Source organism: Haliaeetus leucocephalus, unplaced genomic scaffold (genome assembly GCF_000737465.1).
Source record: "Haliaeetus leucocephalus isolate CR32 unplaced genomic scaffold, Haliaeetus_leucocephalus-4.0 Scaffold795, whole genome shotgun sequence".
Lineage (NCBI taxonomy): Eukaryota > Metazoa > Chordata > Aves > Accipitriformes > Accipitridae > Haliaeetus > Haliaeetus leucocephalus.
This window is the reverse complement of record NW_010973231.1, coordinates 58505-73847: the sequence shown is the minus strand read 5'-3', so window position 1 is coordinate 73847 and position 15343 is coordinate 58505. Positions and strand designations below refer to the sequence as shown.

Genomic DNA, 15343 nt, shown 5'->3' with positions numbered 1-15343 from the left:
TTCCAACAGTTTAAATAGTAGCTGCTGAGTTAAGATCTTAAATGCTTTTGGGGCCAGGGCGTAAATGCTGTTTGGCAAGCCTGAGTTGGTTAATTTCCCCGGGATTTGTGAGGACCCTGGGCGGAGGAATGGCAGAAGTACAATGGCAGCCCGGACGTGATTCTGCAGTGTTCAACACCCGCCTGCTCAATGCCCTGCCAGAGAGCCGGAGAGCAATATTTTATCTTCACCATGTTTGCTACCGAAACTAAGCTGGCAAATAAAGTGTAAATGGCAGGCATGAGGGGGAAGGCTGATAGTTAAGCAGCTGGGAATTCAGGACTGAAGAGAAAGCCAGCCTGAAAGGGATTGCACTTCATTTTTAAAAACCAAGAGGCAGATGGACACGCTGGGCTGGTCGAAGAGTTGTCACAGCTTATAGAAGAATGTATTAATGGAAAAAGAGAGGGAAATTAGGCAGAAAAAGGTAAGTGTTTCTCCCCTGTGTCCCTTCCAAACAAAACAGAAACTTTTTTTTGCAAACAAAGAGACCCCCAAACCCGAGTTGGTAGCCAGAACCAGATGAAAACGTGCTTATTTATTTCTATTTTACTAGATGAAATTAGAGTGGCTTTGCAAGACAGGGTGTTGTTGGGGGATTTTTTATTTCTTCCAAAAGAAAACAAACCATCTGTGTTTCTTCCATGCAGTTTACTTTTCTCTCCATTTCTTTATCTTCTGTATCTAGTGCTTCTTGTAGCGTGCTGTAAAAATGTGCATGGTTTCTAAATAACTTTTTAAATTTCTTCTGGTGGTGGCTACTCTTCTCTTTGGCCACTGTCCCCCCACCCCAGCACTGTTAACGCCAGCCACTTCCCACGCATAGCTGCTGGGTAGCTGTAACTTAAGTCTGCTCTTGGTCTGAGTTTGTAAAAATGAAACGCAAATGGTTTTCTGAAGTACAGAGGGGTCTTAAACTTTGGGCCTTCTGATGCTTGTCCTCGAGTGGTTAAATGGGCCAGTCCTCGGTAGCAGTCAGTGGACTCCGGTGTTCAGAAGGTTGCGGATGCACATGAGGGCCCATGTGTCTAATGCTGATGGTAATTGAGGGCACCCTTGCAACGGCTACCCACAAATGCAGAACGTGCCCCTTCTGATGGAGGAGATGTCCTGTAAATGTCACTGTAAATATGCTGAATTCCAGTATGTTGAGGTATTTTTCTCCTATTAGCAGGATGTTATTTTTCCATTGGAGAATAGCTTGTGCTGTCTTACTTAGCTAGAACAATTCCTCCTTGCATCCCTGTAATTGATTTCTGATCTGTGTGTCTGCTTTGTTTCAAAATTAGCCTCATGTGCCTGAGTGGGAGACACTGATTTTGAATGTATTCATTTGCAGTCCCATCCACCAGAGGACGAAGATACAGATGTCATGTTAGGGCAGAGGCCGAAAAATCCAATACATAATATCCCTTCTACACTGGATAAACAAACCAATTGGAGTAAAGCACTACCTCTCCCAACTCCAGAGGAGAAAATGAAACAAGATGCCCAAGTGATTTCTTCTTGCATTATCCCCATCAATGTCACTGGTACAAATCTCTTCTATTTCTTTTTGTATTTATTGCATGGTTCAAGGGAGGTCAAGTACTTATTTTGTTTAATTTATTTGAAGTCACGGGATTGTGCAGTCTGGGGGCAAAGACCCTAGCTTGAGGATTTAGTTTCTGGAAGACAGTGGGCTAAATTCATCCCTCATGCGTGACTGCTGGAGTCACTGAAGCTGCATCTAGGATTAATTTGGCCCATATTTTCAGAGTCTTGTTATACAGTGTAACATAACACTGGTTCCCTATATAAACAATGTACTTCTGTTGTGTATATAACCTACAGTCTGTATTTACAAAGACCTCAAATAACTTTTTGAATGTAGCTGACTGAAATAATACAGAAAGCCACCAAAATTAATCATATGATTATCATGTGTAGCAGGAGAAGAGAAACTAGAGAATGTAGGCTACTATTTGCAGTGCTTTAAACATGCAAGGCATGACTGTGTAGCATGCAAACCATCGCTCTGAGATCTCTTTACATGCAGCTATGCTGAAGGTATAGTAATGGCATTTTCTTTTATTCCTATAACATTTGGATACATTTGACTAGTTTTATTTGAAGGAGAATTTGTTTACAGAAGCAGCAGGTATATCACTTATTAAATGTGATAGATTACTTATTTCCAGGATAAAAAAATCAGGCTGTTTTTCTCTTTCTCTTTTTCTCTTTCTCTCCTTCCAGAGGGCTATGGTAAACATAAAGTTGATCTGAGTTTTCCTCAATAATATTTCGCACCAAGTTTTGATTAATGTAAGAGCATAAAGTGGGCTGACTTCCACAGTTATAGACTTGAATATAAACAATCAGGAAAAAAGCAGGGAGCTTTCAGTTAGCCTTCATTCCCCAGAGATTTTCCTAGTAACTGAGGGGTTGGGGGGGAGGTCACAGCCCCTCACATCCCATTGCTCTTCCACATGTCGGTCAGTGGTGCCCAACCTTCCTGCAGGACAGGCTGCGGGGTTCAGTCCCCAACTGAGGGGCTCTGGGCTTTTGGGCTTGCAGCACGTCTGTCCTGCAGTGTCATGATGACAAGTCCCCATCTGCTCCACCATCAGCTGCATGAATCCTCCTGGTGACAGCAACTCAATCCCGGTTCCCCTCCACCCCAGCAGCAGAGGTGACACTGCACAGTGCCACCAGCTCTGCCCGCCCAGGGAGGTGGCAGCCAGGAGCAGGTGTCCCCGCCACTGGCACAGTGCTTCTGGTCATCTGGGGGCCCACGGAAGGAAAGGTGGCTGGCTGGCAGAGCTGCCTGCATACACCCTGCTGGGCTGGAGGTTGGGAGCCGGCTGGTTGAGGTTGCAGGTTGGGCACTGCTGATAAAAATCCCTGCAGAAAGTCATAGATAGTGTAGCATGTTTCCATGAGGTAAAGCTGGTGTTAAAATGATGCTCTTTCTAGAGTCAGTATAGGACCCTAACTGGTGTAGGCTTTCTAACATGGCTAATGTCACCTAATGCAGTTCAGAGGAGAGTTAGGTCTGGGACCAATGTTAACTTTTCCAGTAATAGCCATTTTTGCCTAGACTCCACCTGCCATACATTGGAACCAAATTTCCACTGATCAGTTTTACAGATCAAGAATGGTATGTAATCTTGTGGATGTTTATGTGTATCATTCTCATTAGCACTAATGGGAATAATTTGTATGCGTCACGGGGAGGATATACCCTCTTCCACTTTCCTCTCAGAGATGACCCCCATGCATCTGGCGCACAGAGCATGTTCTGCTAACTCACAGTTGCTGGAAAACCAGCCATGATGCTGATTGATTGATTTTTCATTTCAAAGAGTTTGCTTTCAGTTCTCTGTTTTTATTTTTTAAGCTTCTCCCAACCCTGAGAAATGTTCACTTTTTTGAAAATGACTGTTGTTGGAGTTTACAGCACTTTTGTTCCATATTAAAGAAAGTTCTTCCTCTGCTTATTCCAGGGGCATTGGTGGTTACAGGACATCTGTCTGAAGCCTCTATTTCACTGTAGTAGATTTCAAGAAGAACTTTTACAAGAAAGTTACTTTTTAATGTTTTACATTGTTATGTAGTGTAATATGTACGTGTATGTCTGTGTATAATTATGTTTTCTATAATTATACGCTATTAAAATATAGCTTCTTATCAGGATTTTTTTTTTCCTTTGGTTTGGTTTAGTCTGTTCGTTTTTCTTAAGATTACAAACCACTGTATCAGCGATCCTTATGTTAGTGTTTTTATGGACCTGGCACATTTTTTCCGACCTGTCCCATGTCAACTTTAGAGAGCGTAAGTGTACAGTTGTGCAAAAAGCCAGTGCAAATGGGCACTGGTCTTCTGGTGGGCCTCCTTTTAACTTTGGTTTAACAACACAGTGTAAAAAACCAAAGTGGAAGACACTTCCTTGGGCTAATGCCATGGAAACATAAAAGAAAATGAGGAATTCTCACCTATTCTGTATGACTGTGGTCATAAAAAAAATGTGCCCATGAACTTGGGCTCCTAAATCCAAACTGAGGATCTTGATTGACTGTGTGACCTGATTCCCAGAGTGGACTCCCATGCATGTGCTGAGCACTTGTGAAAATCAGGCCACTTACTGATGTACACAAATAAATAGCAGCTGCCCATTTATGTCACCCTTGGCCATGTGTCATCGTCATGAAGAATGCTCTCTAAACTTGCACGGGGACTTGGCTCCATTTTAGATGTCTCCTTCCTTTTTGAAATGTTAGCTCCCTTGGCATATTGGTCTCCTAAGAAGCACCCAACTACTGCAATATGGTGTTATAACCTTCAATTGTTTTTTTATGCTTAGTTGCTTAACATAAGTGAGGCTATAGCTGAACAGATTACTCTCTGCAGACAAGTTACTGTCATTGTCCCTATGACAGATGGATAAAGAACTATAAGAAAGATGCCCTGTTACCGAGAGCTCTCAACTCTGTTCTCCTTCCCGATTTTTTTATTTTCTCTTTTCTTTTCCTTTTTTTCTTTTCCTTTTTTCCTTCCCTTCCCTTCCCTTCCCTTCCCTTCCCTTTTCCTTTTCCTTTTCCTTTTTTTATGCCTTCTGTTATTTTTGGCAGACCAGGCTGCTGAGGGGGAGCTGGAATTAGATGTAAAACTGTGATATACTGTGATATAATTTACATAAGAGCTACATAAGGGCTCCCTTATGTTTATTCACAGGCTTAATCCAAGCTCACATACCTCCACTGTGTTCCAGCCATGAAAATTTGTTTACTATTTCTAAAGGCTAATGAGACCTATTTATGGGTTGCAGGAGTTGGTTTTGACAGAGAGGCTAGTATACGCTGCTCTCTTGTTCACTCACAATCTGTACTACAGCGGAGACGAAAGTTGAGGAGGAGGAAAACCATCTCTGGCATCCCCAGAAGAGTGCAACAAGAAATAGGTGTAGTATAAATACAAATCTTCCGTAGATAGCTTTCTAACCAACTTAAATTGCAGGGATATGAGCTGGTAGCCAGCCTTCCAAAGAAATGAAACATTGAAAGCATAAATGCTTGTGGAGTTTGGGAATGACGTGGTTTGTTTTTTTGATTTACTACAGTAAGCAAAGCTATATTACTCTATAGGGCCTTGATGGAGCGGGGGCCTTACCAAGTAATATAGATGTACGTGTTCAGCTCTTATTGTGTAAATGTTAATCAGTTCTTTTTTTTTCCATTTTATTTCTGTTATGAACCCATAGTTATGTGCATAAAAAGTAACTAGATTAAGTGAAAGTTTTTTCTTGTGTGAGGGGAGCTTAAGGTAAAGAACTGACAGATGTTGCTCAGCAAAGTGATGATGAGCTGTCACAACAGCCGGATAACTCACTCAGATGAGCAGTTGGATATCCGCCTTAGAGACAGCTGCTGGTACCTTACGGGAAACTTTGCTAAACGTTCCTTTTATTTATCACGCTTGTCCTCGATTCCTTCCTTTTGTTCTTTATTACCAAGGGTATTTGCCCAAAATCGAGCAGATTGCCTCACTTTTTGTCCCAGGTAAATTAGGAGCAACTCTGTTGAGGGCAAATCCAGTGTAAAATTGGTGTTACCCCAAAACTAACAGGATCATTATTTCTTAATGCTCATCTGCACCTGAAGATGGCTCTGGTATCTCGGTCTGTTGCTGTGAAACTTGATGGGAAGCAGAAAGAATGTGTTTATCATAGGGAATAAGCAACCAGAGAACCTATGAAAGAAAGATCCTGTTGCCTTGCAAATATTCTTGGTAGTAAAGAAGCAGACTATGGAAATTCTGTACAGACACGTAGTCAAGATAGAATTATTTTTAGAAGCTCACGGAGTGTTTTGTCCAGCAGACACTCCTGAAAACTGCCTTTAACTAGTTGAAATAGAGTGACAAAACCTGAAAATTTAATATTTATCTTAATATTTACCACAGCAAGATCAGCTCCATGTGAGATCACATTGCAGAAATAGGAGAACTGAGATCACATTGCAGGACTAGGAGAATTTCCCCACCTCACCGGGATGAGATCTGCCTTATATACTCTTTATAGCAAAGTTAAATTTGGTCCAATGCTCAGCAAGATTAAAAAAGAAAGAATACAGCAGATAATGCTTCTTGGGTTGCGTCATGGGTTGTCTCGCGCCAGGGAACATGGAACTGTCTCCCACTCACCTGGCTTTCCATGTGTCCTAGATTCAGACGAGTCGCCGGTGGCGAGAGAGCGCAATGTGATTGTGCATGCAAACCCGGACTTCTCCAGCTCTGGCAGTAGGAGGTCGGGGACCCGGGACTCGGAGTGCCAGACAGAAGAAATCCTGATAGCTGCTCCCTCCCGGCGGCGGATCCGCACCCAGAGGGGGCAGAGCGTCGTTGCCTCCCTCTCCCACTCCGCCGGCAACATCTTGGTGCTGGCAGACAACGGGGATGCCGTCTTTGCTGCTGCTGTAAGCAACCGCATCCGCTCGCGGAGCCTTCCTCGCGAGGGTGCCCGAGCCAGCGAGGGCCATCAGGATGTCACCGCCAAGAGTGCAGGGTACAAAGCGGAGTGCTTCCTAGCTGGCCAGGAGAGGATCCCGAAAAAGGGGAAGGAAGTCTTGAGCAAGCAGGGTTCACAAGAGCACCAGCCCATTGGTTTAACTTGTCCTCAGCACCTGCACAGCCCCGAACACAGCATCGGCGAGAGGGGGAGATCACGGCTGTCAAGGATGGCTGATTCAGGCAGCTGCGAGATTTCGTCCAACTCGGACACCTTTGGGAGCCCCATTCACTCTATCTCCACGGCAGGAGTCCTGCTCAGCAGCCACATGGACCAGAAAGATGACCACCAGTCCTCCAGCGGCAACTGGAGCGGGAGCAGCTCCACGTGTCCCTCCCAGACGTCCGAAACCATTCCTCCTGCCGCCTCTCCTCCACTGACAGGCTCTTCGCACTGTGACTCTGAGCTGTCACTCAACACTGCTCCCAATGCCAACGAGGACTCCAGCGTCTTCATCACGGAGCAGTTTGGTGACCACGCCGATAAGGTCAGGAGCCACAGGGCGAGCTCCTTCACCTCCACTGTGGCAGATTTACTGGATGACCCCAACAACAGCAACACGAGCGATAGCGAGTGGAACTACCTGCACCATCACCATGACGCCTCCTGTCGCCAGGACTTCAGCCCCGAGCGCCCAAAGGCCGACAGCCTGGGATGCCCCAGCTTCACCAGCATGGCCACCTATGACAGCTTCCTTGAAAAGTCCCCCTCTGACAAGGCAGACACTAGCTCACACTTTTCCGTGGATACAGAAGGATACTATACTTCCATGCACTTTGACTGCGGTCTCAAGGGTAATAAAAGCTATATTTGCAACTATGCAGCCACAGGCTCTGAGAGCGGCCAGACTGGGAGCATGACCTCCAGCCTGGCTGACTGTGCCTGGCAGGAGTGCATGAGCCACAGGAGACAGGGACGGCAGAGCATCTCACTGAAGAAACCAAAGGCAAAGCCAGCCCCACCAAAACGCAGCTCGTCTTTGAGGAAATCAGAGGGCAGCACTGATCTTCCTGACAAGAAAGAACCAAAGATCGGTGGCGGGCAGCACATCTCTCACACTGCCAGGGAGATGAAGCTGCCCCTTGAGTTTTCAAACACACCCTCCCGAATGGAAGGCCCCAACCTGCCAGCCAAGCAGGAGCTCCCCTGGGCGAACCAGAGCGACGGCGAGTTAAAGGACACTCCATTTGACACTGCCGATATTCCCTCCTTTAAAGATGAAGGTGCTGAACAACCTCACTATGCAGACCTCTGGCTTCTGAACGACTTGAAATCCAGTGATCCTTACAGGTCCTTGTCCAATTCGAGCACTGCTACGGGTACTACAGTCATAGAGTGCATCAAGTCACCAGAGAGCTCTGAATCCCAGACATCCCAGTCCGGGTCACGAGCTACCACCCCATCCCTCCCTTCCATTGATAACGAGTTTAAGCTGGCCTCCCCTGAGAAGCTGGCAGGGTTAGCCTCGCCCTCCAGCGGGTACTCCAGCCAGTCGGAGACACCCACCTCTTCTTTTCCGACCGCTTTCTTTTCAGGACCTTTGTCTCCAGGGGGAAGCAAGAGGAAGCCAAAAGTACCAGAGAGGAAATCGTCACTGCAGCAGCCGCTCTCGAAAGACGGCAGCACCTCGGTGAGCAAAGACCTCGAACTTCCGATTATACCTCCTACTCACCTCGACCTAAGTGCTCTTCACAACGTCTTGAGCAAGCCCTTCGCTCACAGGCACCAGCTGCATGCCTTCAGCCACAGCAAGCAGAGCACAGCAGGGGAAGCCCTGCATCCCAGCCCTCCCTCCGCCCTTGCCATCACGCCCTCTGTTCTCAAGTCTGTCCACCTCCGGGCAGTCAACAAGCCTGAAGGAGGGAAACAGAAGGGCAGCACTCCAGACCTACTCTGCATACAGGAGACTGCCTTGATGGCAACTGACATTTCTCCAGGCAAAATGAGGCCGCTCTTAGCTAAGAAACCAGTATCGCGCCAGTATTCCACAGAGGAGGCCATAATGTCATACATTGATGATTCCCCAGCAGAAGTGGGCCCCAGTAAGCTGCCTTTAGAGAAAAGCTCTTCTTTCAGTGGGCAGAATAACTGTGAGCAAGAAGCTGTAACTTCAGCCAGCATGGGCCTGGTTGAAATCAAACCTGGGAAGGACCAAACGCACCCAGCTGCTCAGCGCTTGCCAGAAAGCACTCTGAATCAGACGTGTGCCATCCCCACGGACGGGTTTCAGAAGGGCTTGGCTGTCCTCACAGGTGATGATGAAGCAAAGAAAGCCGGCCAGGGAGCAGAAACAGAGCACAGCCTTCAGCAAGTGCAGGCTCAGCGAGAGCTCTCAGCAGGCAGCAAGGGGGAGCAGGAAGCTGGGCCTGTGGGCGAAAGCCCAGCTCAGGTCGAGGGAGCAGCCATCAGCGATCAGCTCAAGCACCAACCCGATGTAAGCCACCATGTGCCTGGGAATATTGGCTATGAAGCAGAGATAGCAGCAGTGAATTCACTCAGCAAAGTGGCAAGTGGCAAGGAGGAAAATGATATCGCATCAGGTATCCCAACCAAAAGTGCCTCTGATGACGGCAGGGCGGATGAGACAGCGGGCAGCGTGGACGAGCCTTTGCTGAAAGGTCAGTTCTGAACTCTTTTTGCATTGTACCCGATCATGTGGCTTTGGACGTGACTGGTAGTGGAGTCAAAAAGCAGGCTGGAGTTGCAAATCAGCCTGCCTCTCTAAGTTTAAGCACAGATCCCCCAATCTGTTAGCTGGCCAGCCAACCCAAAGATATTTTACACTTTTTCAGTGTATTCAGAGTGTATTTCTCTGATATTTATTTCCTCCCTTGTGCTGCATTTCAGCTGAAAAGAGAAAAGGGAGGAGCACTAACCCTGGGTACAGAGGAGCCTTATTATCACAGCTGTACAGTGTTTACTATACACTGGGAGATCCCAGTTTTGGTCCCTACCTGTGCCCCCTTTATGGGCTCCAACATGCAACATTCATGATGTTTGGATTAGAGGATAAAGTCTGTATGGTGGTATTGGCTGCTTGGTTGTGAGCCGAGCTGGTGCCTCGCATTTGTGGTGCTGTTGCAAAGCACAGCGGGGTCTGACTCACAGTGTGGACTCTTTCCTTGTTTAAGAATCTTCTCCAAGTGACGAGTCCATCATGTCTCCACTGAGTGAGGAGCTGCAGGCTGATGCTGAGGATGTCTTTGTGTCTCCAAACAAACCCCGCACTACGGAGGATCTGTTTGCAGTCATTCACAGGTGACCTACTCTTGCAGCAACAGGAAAGGGTAACATGCAGCCCTGCACAGTCACTCACTAACGATAGCTGCAGGATGGTTATTCGATGGTTTAGTCTTGTCCTGAAACTACCTTCTTTAGTTTATTGAGTTTAGTTTTCTAAAAGGCAGCTTTTAAAAGATGCTTTATTATGGTCTGGTGTGCACTCTGAGTATCTTCATGGTATCTGTAGGATGCTTGACAGATAACAACATCAGGCCGTTCTCTCTAACAAACATACGTATCTCCAAAGAAAACTACGTGCAGCGGTTCCTGCCTTCTGCCCACCAGCTCTATTCTGGTGAGTGAGTCATTGTAGCAAGAATGATGAGAAGGCATCTCTTCAATTTTAGAGTATTTTGTATTCAGCTGAAATTTGCAATCACAACTGAAATTACAGGTTTCTGATATTGAATAGGTTAAGCTGAGTATTATTACCTAAGACTCTGTATGCTGGTTGTGCATATATTGTTTTGGAAGAACTGGGTGATGTTGAGAGGGATTCTGTGGCTCAGTCCCTCATTCATTGCACAACAGCTCTCACGGCTTAAAGTGCCATCAGTCACTGCTAGCCTCTGATATTTGACAGAGGGATTAAGAGAACTTTAGCTAATATGAAAGCACAGTCAATCTATCTGTGAAACTCCAGACCAGCATGAAGTGTTATTCTACAAAGATAATGTATGAAAGAGTGTTCCTTTGTGTGTTTACAGATCAAAAAGGAAAGTTCTTGGGAGAAAGGATTCTGGAGACCTTTCTGTAAGAAACAGATTGAGAGCTTCATCTGGGACTAGCAGCCAGCCCCCCTCCAGCAGCACGCTGCCTGCCAGCAATGTGCCACCGGCCGGTAGTGTGGGCGCTCCCATTAGCAGTCAGAGGTCCCCTGGGCTCATATACAGGAATGCCAAAAAGTCCAACACATCCAATGAGGAGTTTAAACTACTGCTCCTTAAAAAAGGCAGCCGATCTGATTCCAGCTACAGGATGTCCGCCACGGAAATTCTGAAAAGTCCTATTTTGCCCAAGTCTCCGGGAGAGCTGATGGCAGATGCCCCCCAAAGCCTGGAGGAGTCTCCGCCTGCAGCGAGCCCTGATGCGTTGTCCCCACTCTCCCCCTGCTCCCCCAGGGTCAACGCGGAAGGATTCTCCTCCAAGAGCTTTCCCATGTCAGCGTCCTCAAGAGTGGGGCGCTCAAGGGCACCTCCAGCAGCCAGCAGCAGCCGGTACAGTGTGCGCTGCAGGCTGTACAACACTCCGATGCAGGCCATCTCTGAAGGAGAGACGGAGAACTCGGATGGCAGCCCTCATGACGATCGGTCTTCTCAGAGCTCAGCGTAGGCTGCGTGGGCGCCATGGCCAGGCTGCCGACACCACTCGGGCTCTGTAAGGATGTAAGAGGCCAACGCTGTAGCATTCAAAAAAAAAAAAAAAAAAAAAAAAAAAGTTGCAGGGCAATATTGATGCTTAAAAGTGTTTGTAAGATGCTGGGGAAACAGAGGACTACAGCTGTAGCTATTTATTACGTTATATTTTCTAAAAGGAGGCAGATACACTATGTTCTGTTTTCTTTTGGCTTCATTTGGTTTATCCCACTCTCATTTCCGTTGTCACTGTAAATTTCAAGGCTATACACTTTCCATAGAGTTAAAAGTGACTTTGGGTTGGTTTTTTTCCAGAATCTGCCCATCTAGAAGCAAATCCCTCACTATAGTGCTTCCCTAGGGAGAAAAAAAAAAAGAAAATGCTCTTGAGGATTGGTATTTTTCTACACTAAAATGAGCTGAAACAAAATTTAGAAGAAATTAACAAAACATATGTAAATACCATATTTTTGATAAAAATTTGTAAATAGAACTATCAAAAAGTGGATGTGGCAAACAATTTACTGCATAACAACTTTGTTTATAGAAGACAAAAGAAGTCAAATGTAATAACTGTATTCTGTGAATACCATTTTCATATCAAACATAAAAAATTCACATGGCCACCGATAACCACTTTCAGTGCGATAAGCCCGAAGGACAACGTTGAGCAGTGGAAAGGAGGAATTCTCCGCCTTAGCTAAGGAAATGGAAAGGCTGACTGTGATTGAAGTAACCATTTGTCTTTCCAAGGCAGCTCTGAAGAAGCTAACTGGAAAGCACAGCTGGGAGGGTTACCGTGAGGATGGGTGGGGAAAGGCGAGCGTGCTTCCAACAGAACAAAGTCATGTCTGATACAAAGCCCCAAAGGGTCCCATCCCACAGCCTCCCCTGGGCCTTTATTCTTGCAGGGATTGCTTCAGAGAGAATAGATGTGAGAAGAAATAGTACTTAACTTTCATATTCCTATTAGGCTATTGGGATACAGAACATGGTCATAACCTGGTAACTATAATCTTTAAACATGCTTAGTTTCTGGTTCGTAAAGGAAACAAATAAATTATAAGCATGCAAGAAGCGCTTTTGATTTATCAGCAAATATCCGCAATGAGTTTTCAGTGAAGCTTTCTCTTTGTGCTGATGAGATTCATGCTACCTAAATATTTACAAAAATGACACTGTGAAAACGTAGCTGGGAAATAGGTATGTGTATGCATTATTTATATCCATTGATGAGCTGGAAAGGGGAGAGCTCTGGTTAATTGTGCCAGCCACGTACAGTTGGGATCTTGTCTGGGTTTACCAGAAACGTGGAACAGGGAGGGGGACTGGGGTGGGGTGGGAAAGGAGACAAATCAAAGCAGCTGCTTTGATACCAATGAAGGCAGGGAAATAAAAGCTGAATTACTTGAAGTTACTTGAATTTTCTTGTCTTAAAACTGCAAGAACATGTACTTTTAAAACTTAACCCATGAATCACTTTATACTTTTAATTTTTAAACAGAATAAAACCAACAGGCCCGATTCTCCTGTGGGCCACCACGGTTTCCATCAATGTAGTGCCATCCGTGCTACTCAGAGAACAAGGCCCTCTTTGTCCAAAATTGATGCAGTTGGTGTTGGTTGCTGTAGGATATGGTTTGGAATAGAGGAAAGGTCAGTGCAGAGAAAATAGTGCGAGGAGGAATGTGGTGTGCAGTAGGACAGGTCGAGTAGGATGGCAGAAAGAGCGTACTTTGGTACTAAAGAAATCAACTAAAAGCTGGCTTTAAGCATAAGTAAATGATAGGGAAGCAGAATGTGTGAAATCAGTTTTTACCTTTTTTTTTTGCTTTTAATCATGTAATGCATAAAGCTGAGAGTTTTTAAAAGTGGGCAGAGCATGTTTTAAAGAGGAAGGTTCTACCTAAAACTGTTAGGAATTTAAAGAGTCTGAGCAAGTCAGAACAGTTTAACAAATCCCAAATGTTATTCCCCATAAGGTTCACATATGATTTTGTCTAGCACTTACCACAAGAAATATATTATTCAGAGTTTGCTACTGTCCTCCTGTAGCCTGGTTGCATTTGGTGTGCGAGGTAGAGGCACCGTGCATGTGGTATGTGCATTGGGAAGAGGCATGGTCCATCAGCTGAAGGCCTGCAAAATAGGGAAGTCTAAATAATCTAGAAGTCTAAAATAGTTTTCAAAAAGGTAATGGGAGCAAGGGTTTGGAAACAAAAGGCTAATAATATTAGTAGCTTAGTTGAGAAAAAAAGTCTGAACACAAGTGAAGTGAATGAATGAGAAATGTTTTAAGAGGAAACATTTAGCATATAACAAACCACTTTCTGGAGAACATGAGTAAAGGAAGTTTAGATATTGGGCAGAAAATCCTTAGTTTGTCATCTTCAGTCATTTTCCTTCAAAATTTTACCAGGAGCATTTTTACAAGATGTTTAATAGCCCTGAGTTAAATAGTCATTCAAAACTGTAAAGAGAATACAGCTGAATTGACTTTGATGATATAACTTTTTATTACTAATCCATAATTTAATAGAGACCATAAATAAATAAATATACACTAAAAAAAATTTTTTTGACTGGAATGGTGAGGCAATACTTCACATACAGAACGGCCACAGAACAATCCCATTAAAATATAGTCTTACTTCTTTTGTTTAATTTCCTAGTTTATATTTAGCAGATTGAAACCCAAATAAAGAGAGATTCACTATGAAGAAAAGTTTGTAGCAAATGTGGGAGTCAGAAGATGCATGGCAGGGACCCCTGTAGTGTTGCAGGTGTGCCATTAAGGCACCAGAGGACAAGCTGTAGAGTGAAGGGAACATCACTCACCTCTTGAGACAGGGTACAGTACATGCATCAGGTAAACTGCTGAACTATCATTTTAACCTACTGTTCCGTTGTTTGCACTGATGTTATGGAAATGATTTCTGAAGTTATACAGCTGTGTGTTCTGAAAAATAACATTGTCCCACTTTTTTGTTGTTGTTGTTGTGGCAGTGTAGAGGACATGGAATAGTTGTAGCAAATAAAGCATATGTTTGCTTTTGCCAAAGGTCGGTGATTGAGTGCATTTGCTGCAATGGTGGCAGATAGAGAAATACTGTAGGTTATGACTTAAAGAATTTAAAAAAAAAATTAAGAAGGTTACAGTGTAACTATTTTGGTACTAGCACCAGTTCATGCTGGCAGAAAAGACAATGGTTTATGGACTTGCATCCATTTTGTATTTTTGTAATATTTGTAAATATGAACTTTTTAAATTGTTGCAAAGATGGTTTCTTTTGTAAAATGTTTTCAAAGTTTACATTAAATCCAAGCCTTTGTATATTTTAGAGCTGTGCAACACTTTAAGTCTTGTATTTATTTTTAGTAAAAACAGTGACAGTTTCATTGTGAACCCCTCTCAAAAAAATGTGTCGGAGAAGTTTGATTACCTAGAAAGTGTGTATAGAAACTGCAAATAAACGTGACTGCAATTAAATCACACCTTCTCTTTACTTTCTTCTAATGAGATGTGAAGTCTTATCTACAGACTACAAGTATGCTATTTCCAAAGGTAAGTCTCAGCTCATTACGCTTTTCAAACCATTTAATCGTGTTTTCTCTTCAACTTAATTGTTTTTATAAACTGAGTAAGGGGAAATCTGTATCCAAACTGGCATTGACTTTAAGCGGAATTTTGCCCACACGTACAATTTGGCCAGAATATAAAAAGTGCTGAATTTGCCCCTTGTCTTTCACAGGTAAGAGAAAGGAAGCTGGGATGAAAAATAGTGGAAAGACTTTATCGTCAGCTGGAAAACATGAAATTGCAACACTTCAGACCCAAGGCATAAAGAATCCAGTGACTGAACCTTATCAGATAAAACAAGCCGTGGGTAAAAAGCAGGCCATAAATGATGAACACAGAAGTGCAAACACTACTTTATTTTAAAACAGTTTGGTTACAGGAGGTTGACAAGTCAGGACATGGAAGTTAAGTGTTTAAATGACAGCCCCTGCACGTCTCTCTGAAAATTGCATACTTGCCGGAAAAGGGGAGGGGAATCATGAAACTTTGGTTTCAGCTGTCATTTTGTCAGTAGCTTTGCAACACCGTACTTGGTGTTTTAAA

General features: G+C 44.3%; 1 protein-coding gene across 1 annotated transcript in view; it reads left to right on the top strand.

Moving 5' to 3' along the window:
* The window catches only part of NHS (Nance-Horan syndrome (congenital cataracts and dental anomalies)), a gene marked incomplete at its 5' end in the record, with an annotated part of 264515 nt that extends 253310 nt beyond the window's left edge, over positions 1-11205 (top strand). Inside the window, 5 exons of the mRNA XM_010581593.1 lie at positions 1379-1571; positions 4847-4978; positions 6241-9201; positions 9715-9841; positions 10573-11205. Of these exons, the coding sequence (XP_010579895.1) occupies positions 1379-1571; positions 4847-4978; positions 6241-9201; positions 9715-9841; positions 10573-11197 (4038 nt within the window). The remainder of the gene's footprint in view (positions 1-1378; positions 1572-4846; positions 4979-6240; positions 9202-9714; positions 9842-10572) is intronic.
* Between the last annotated feature and the right edge of the window lie 4138 nt (positions 11206-15343).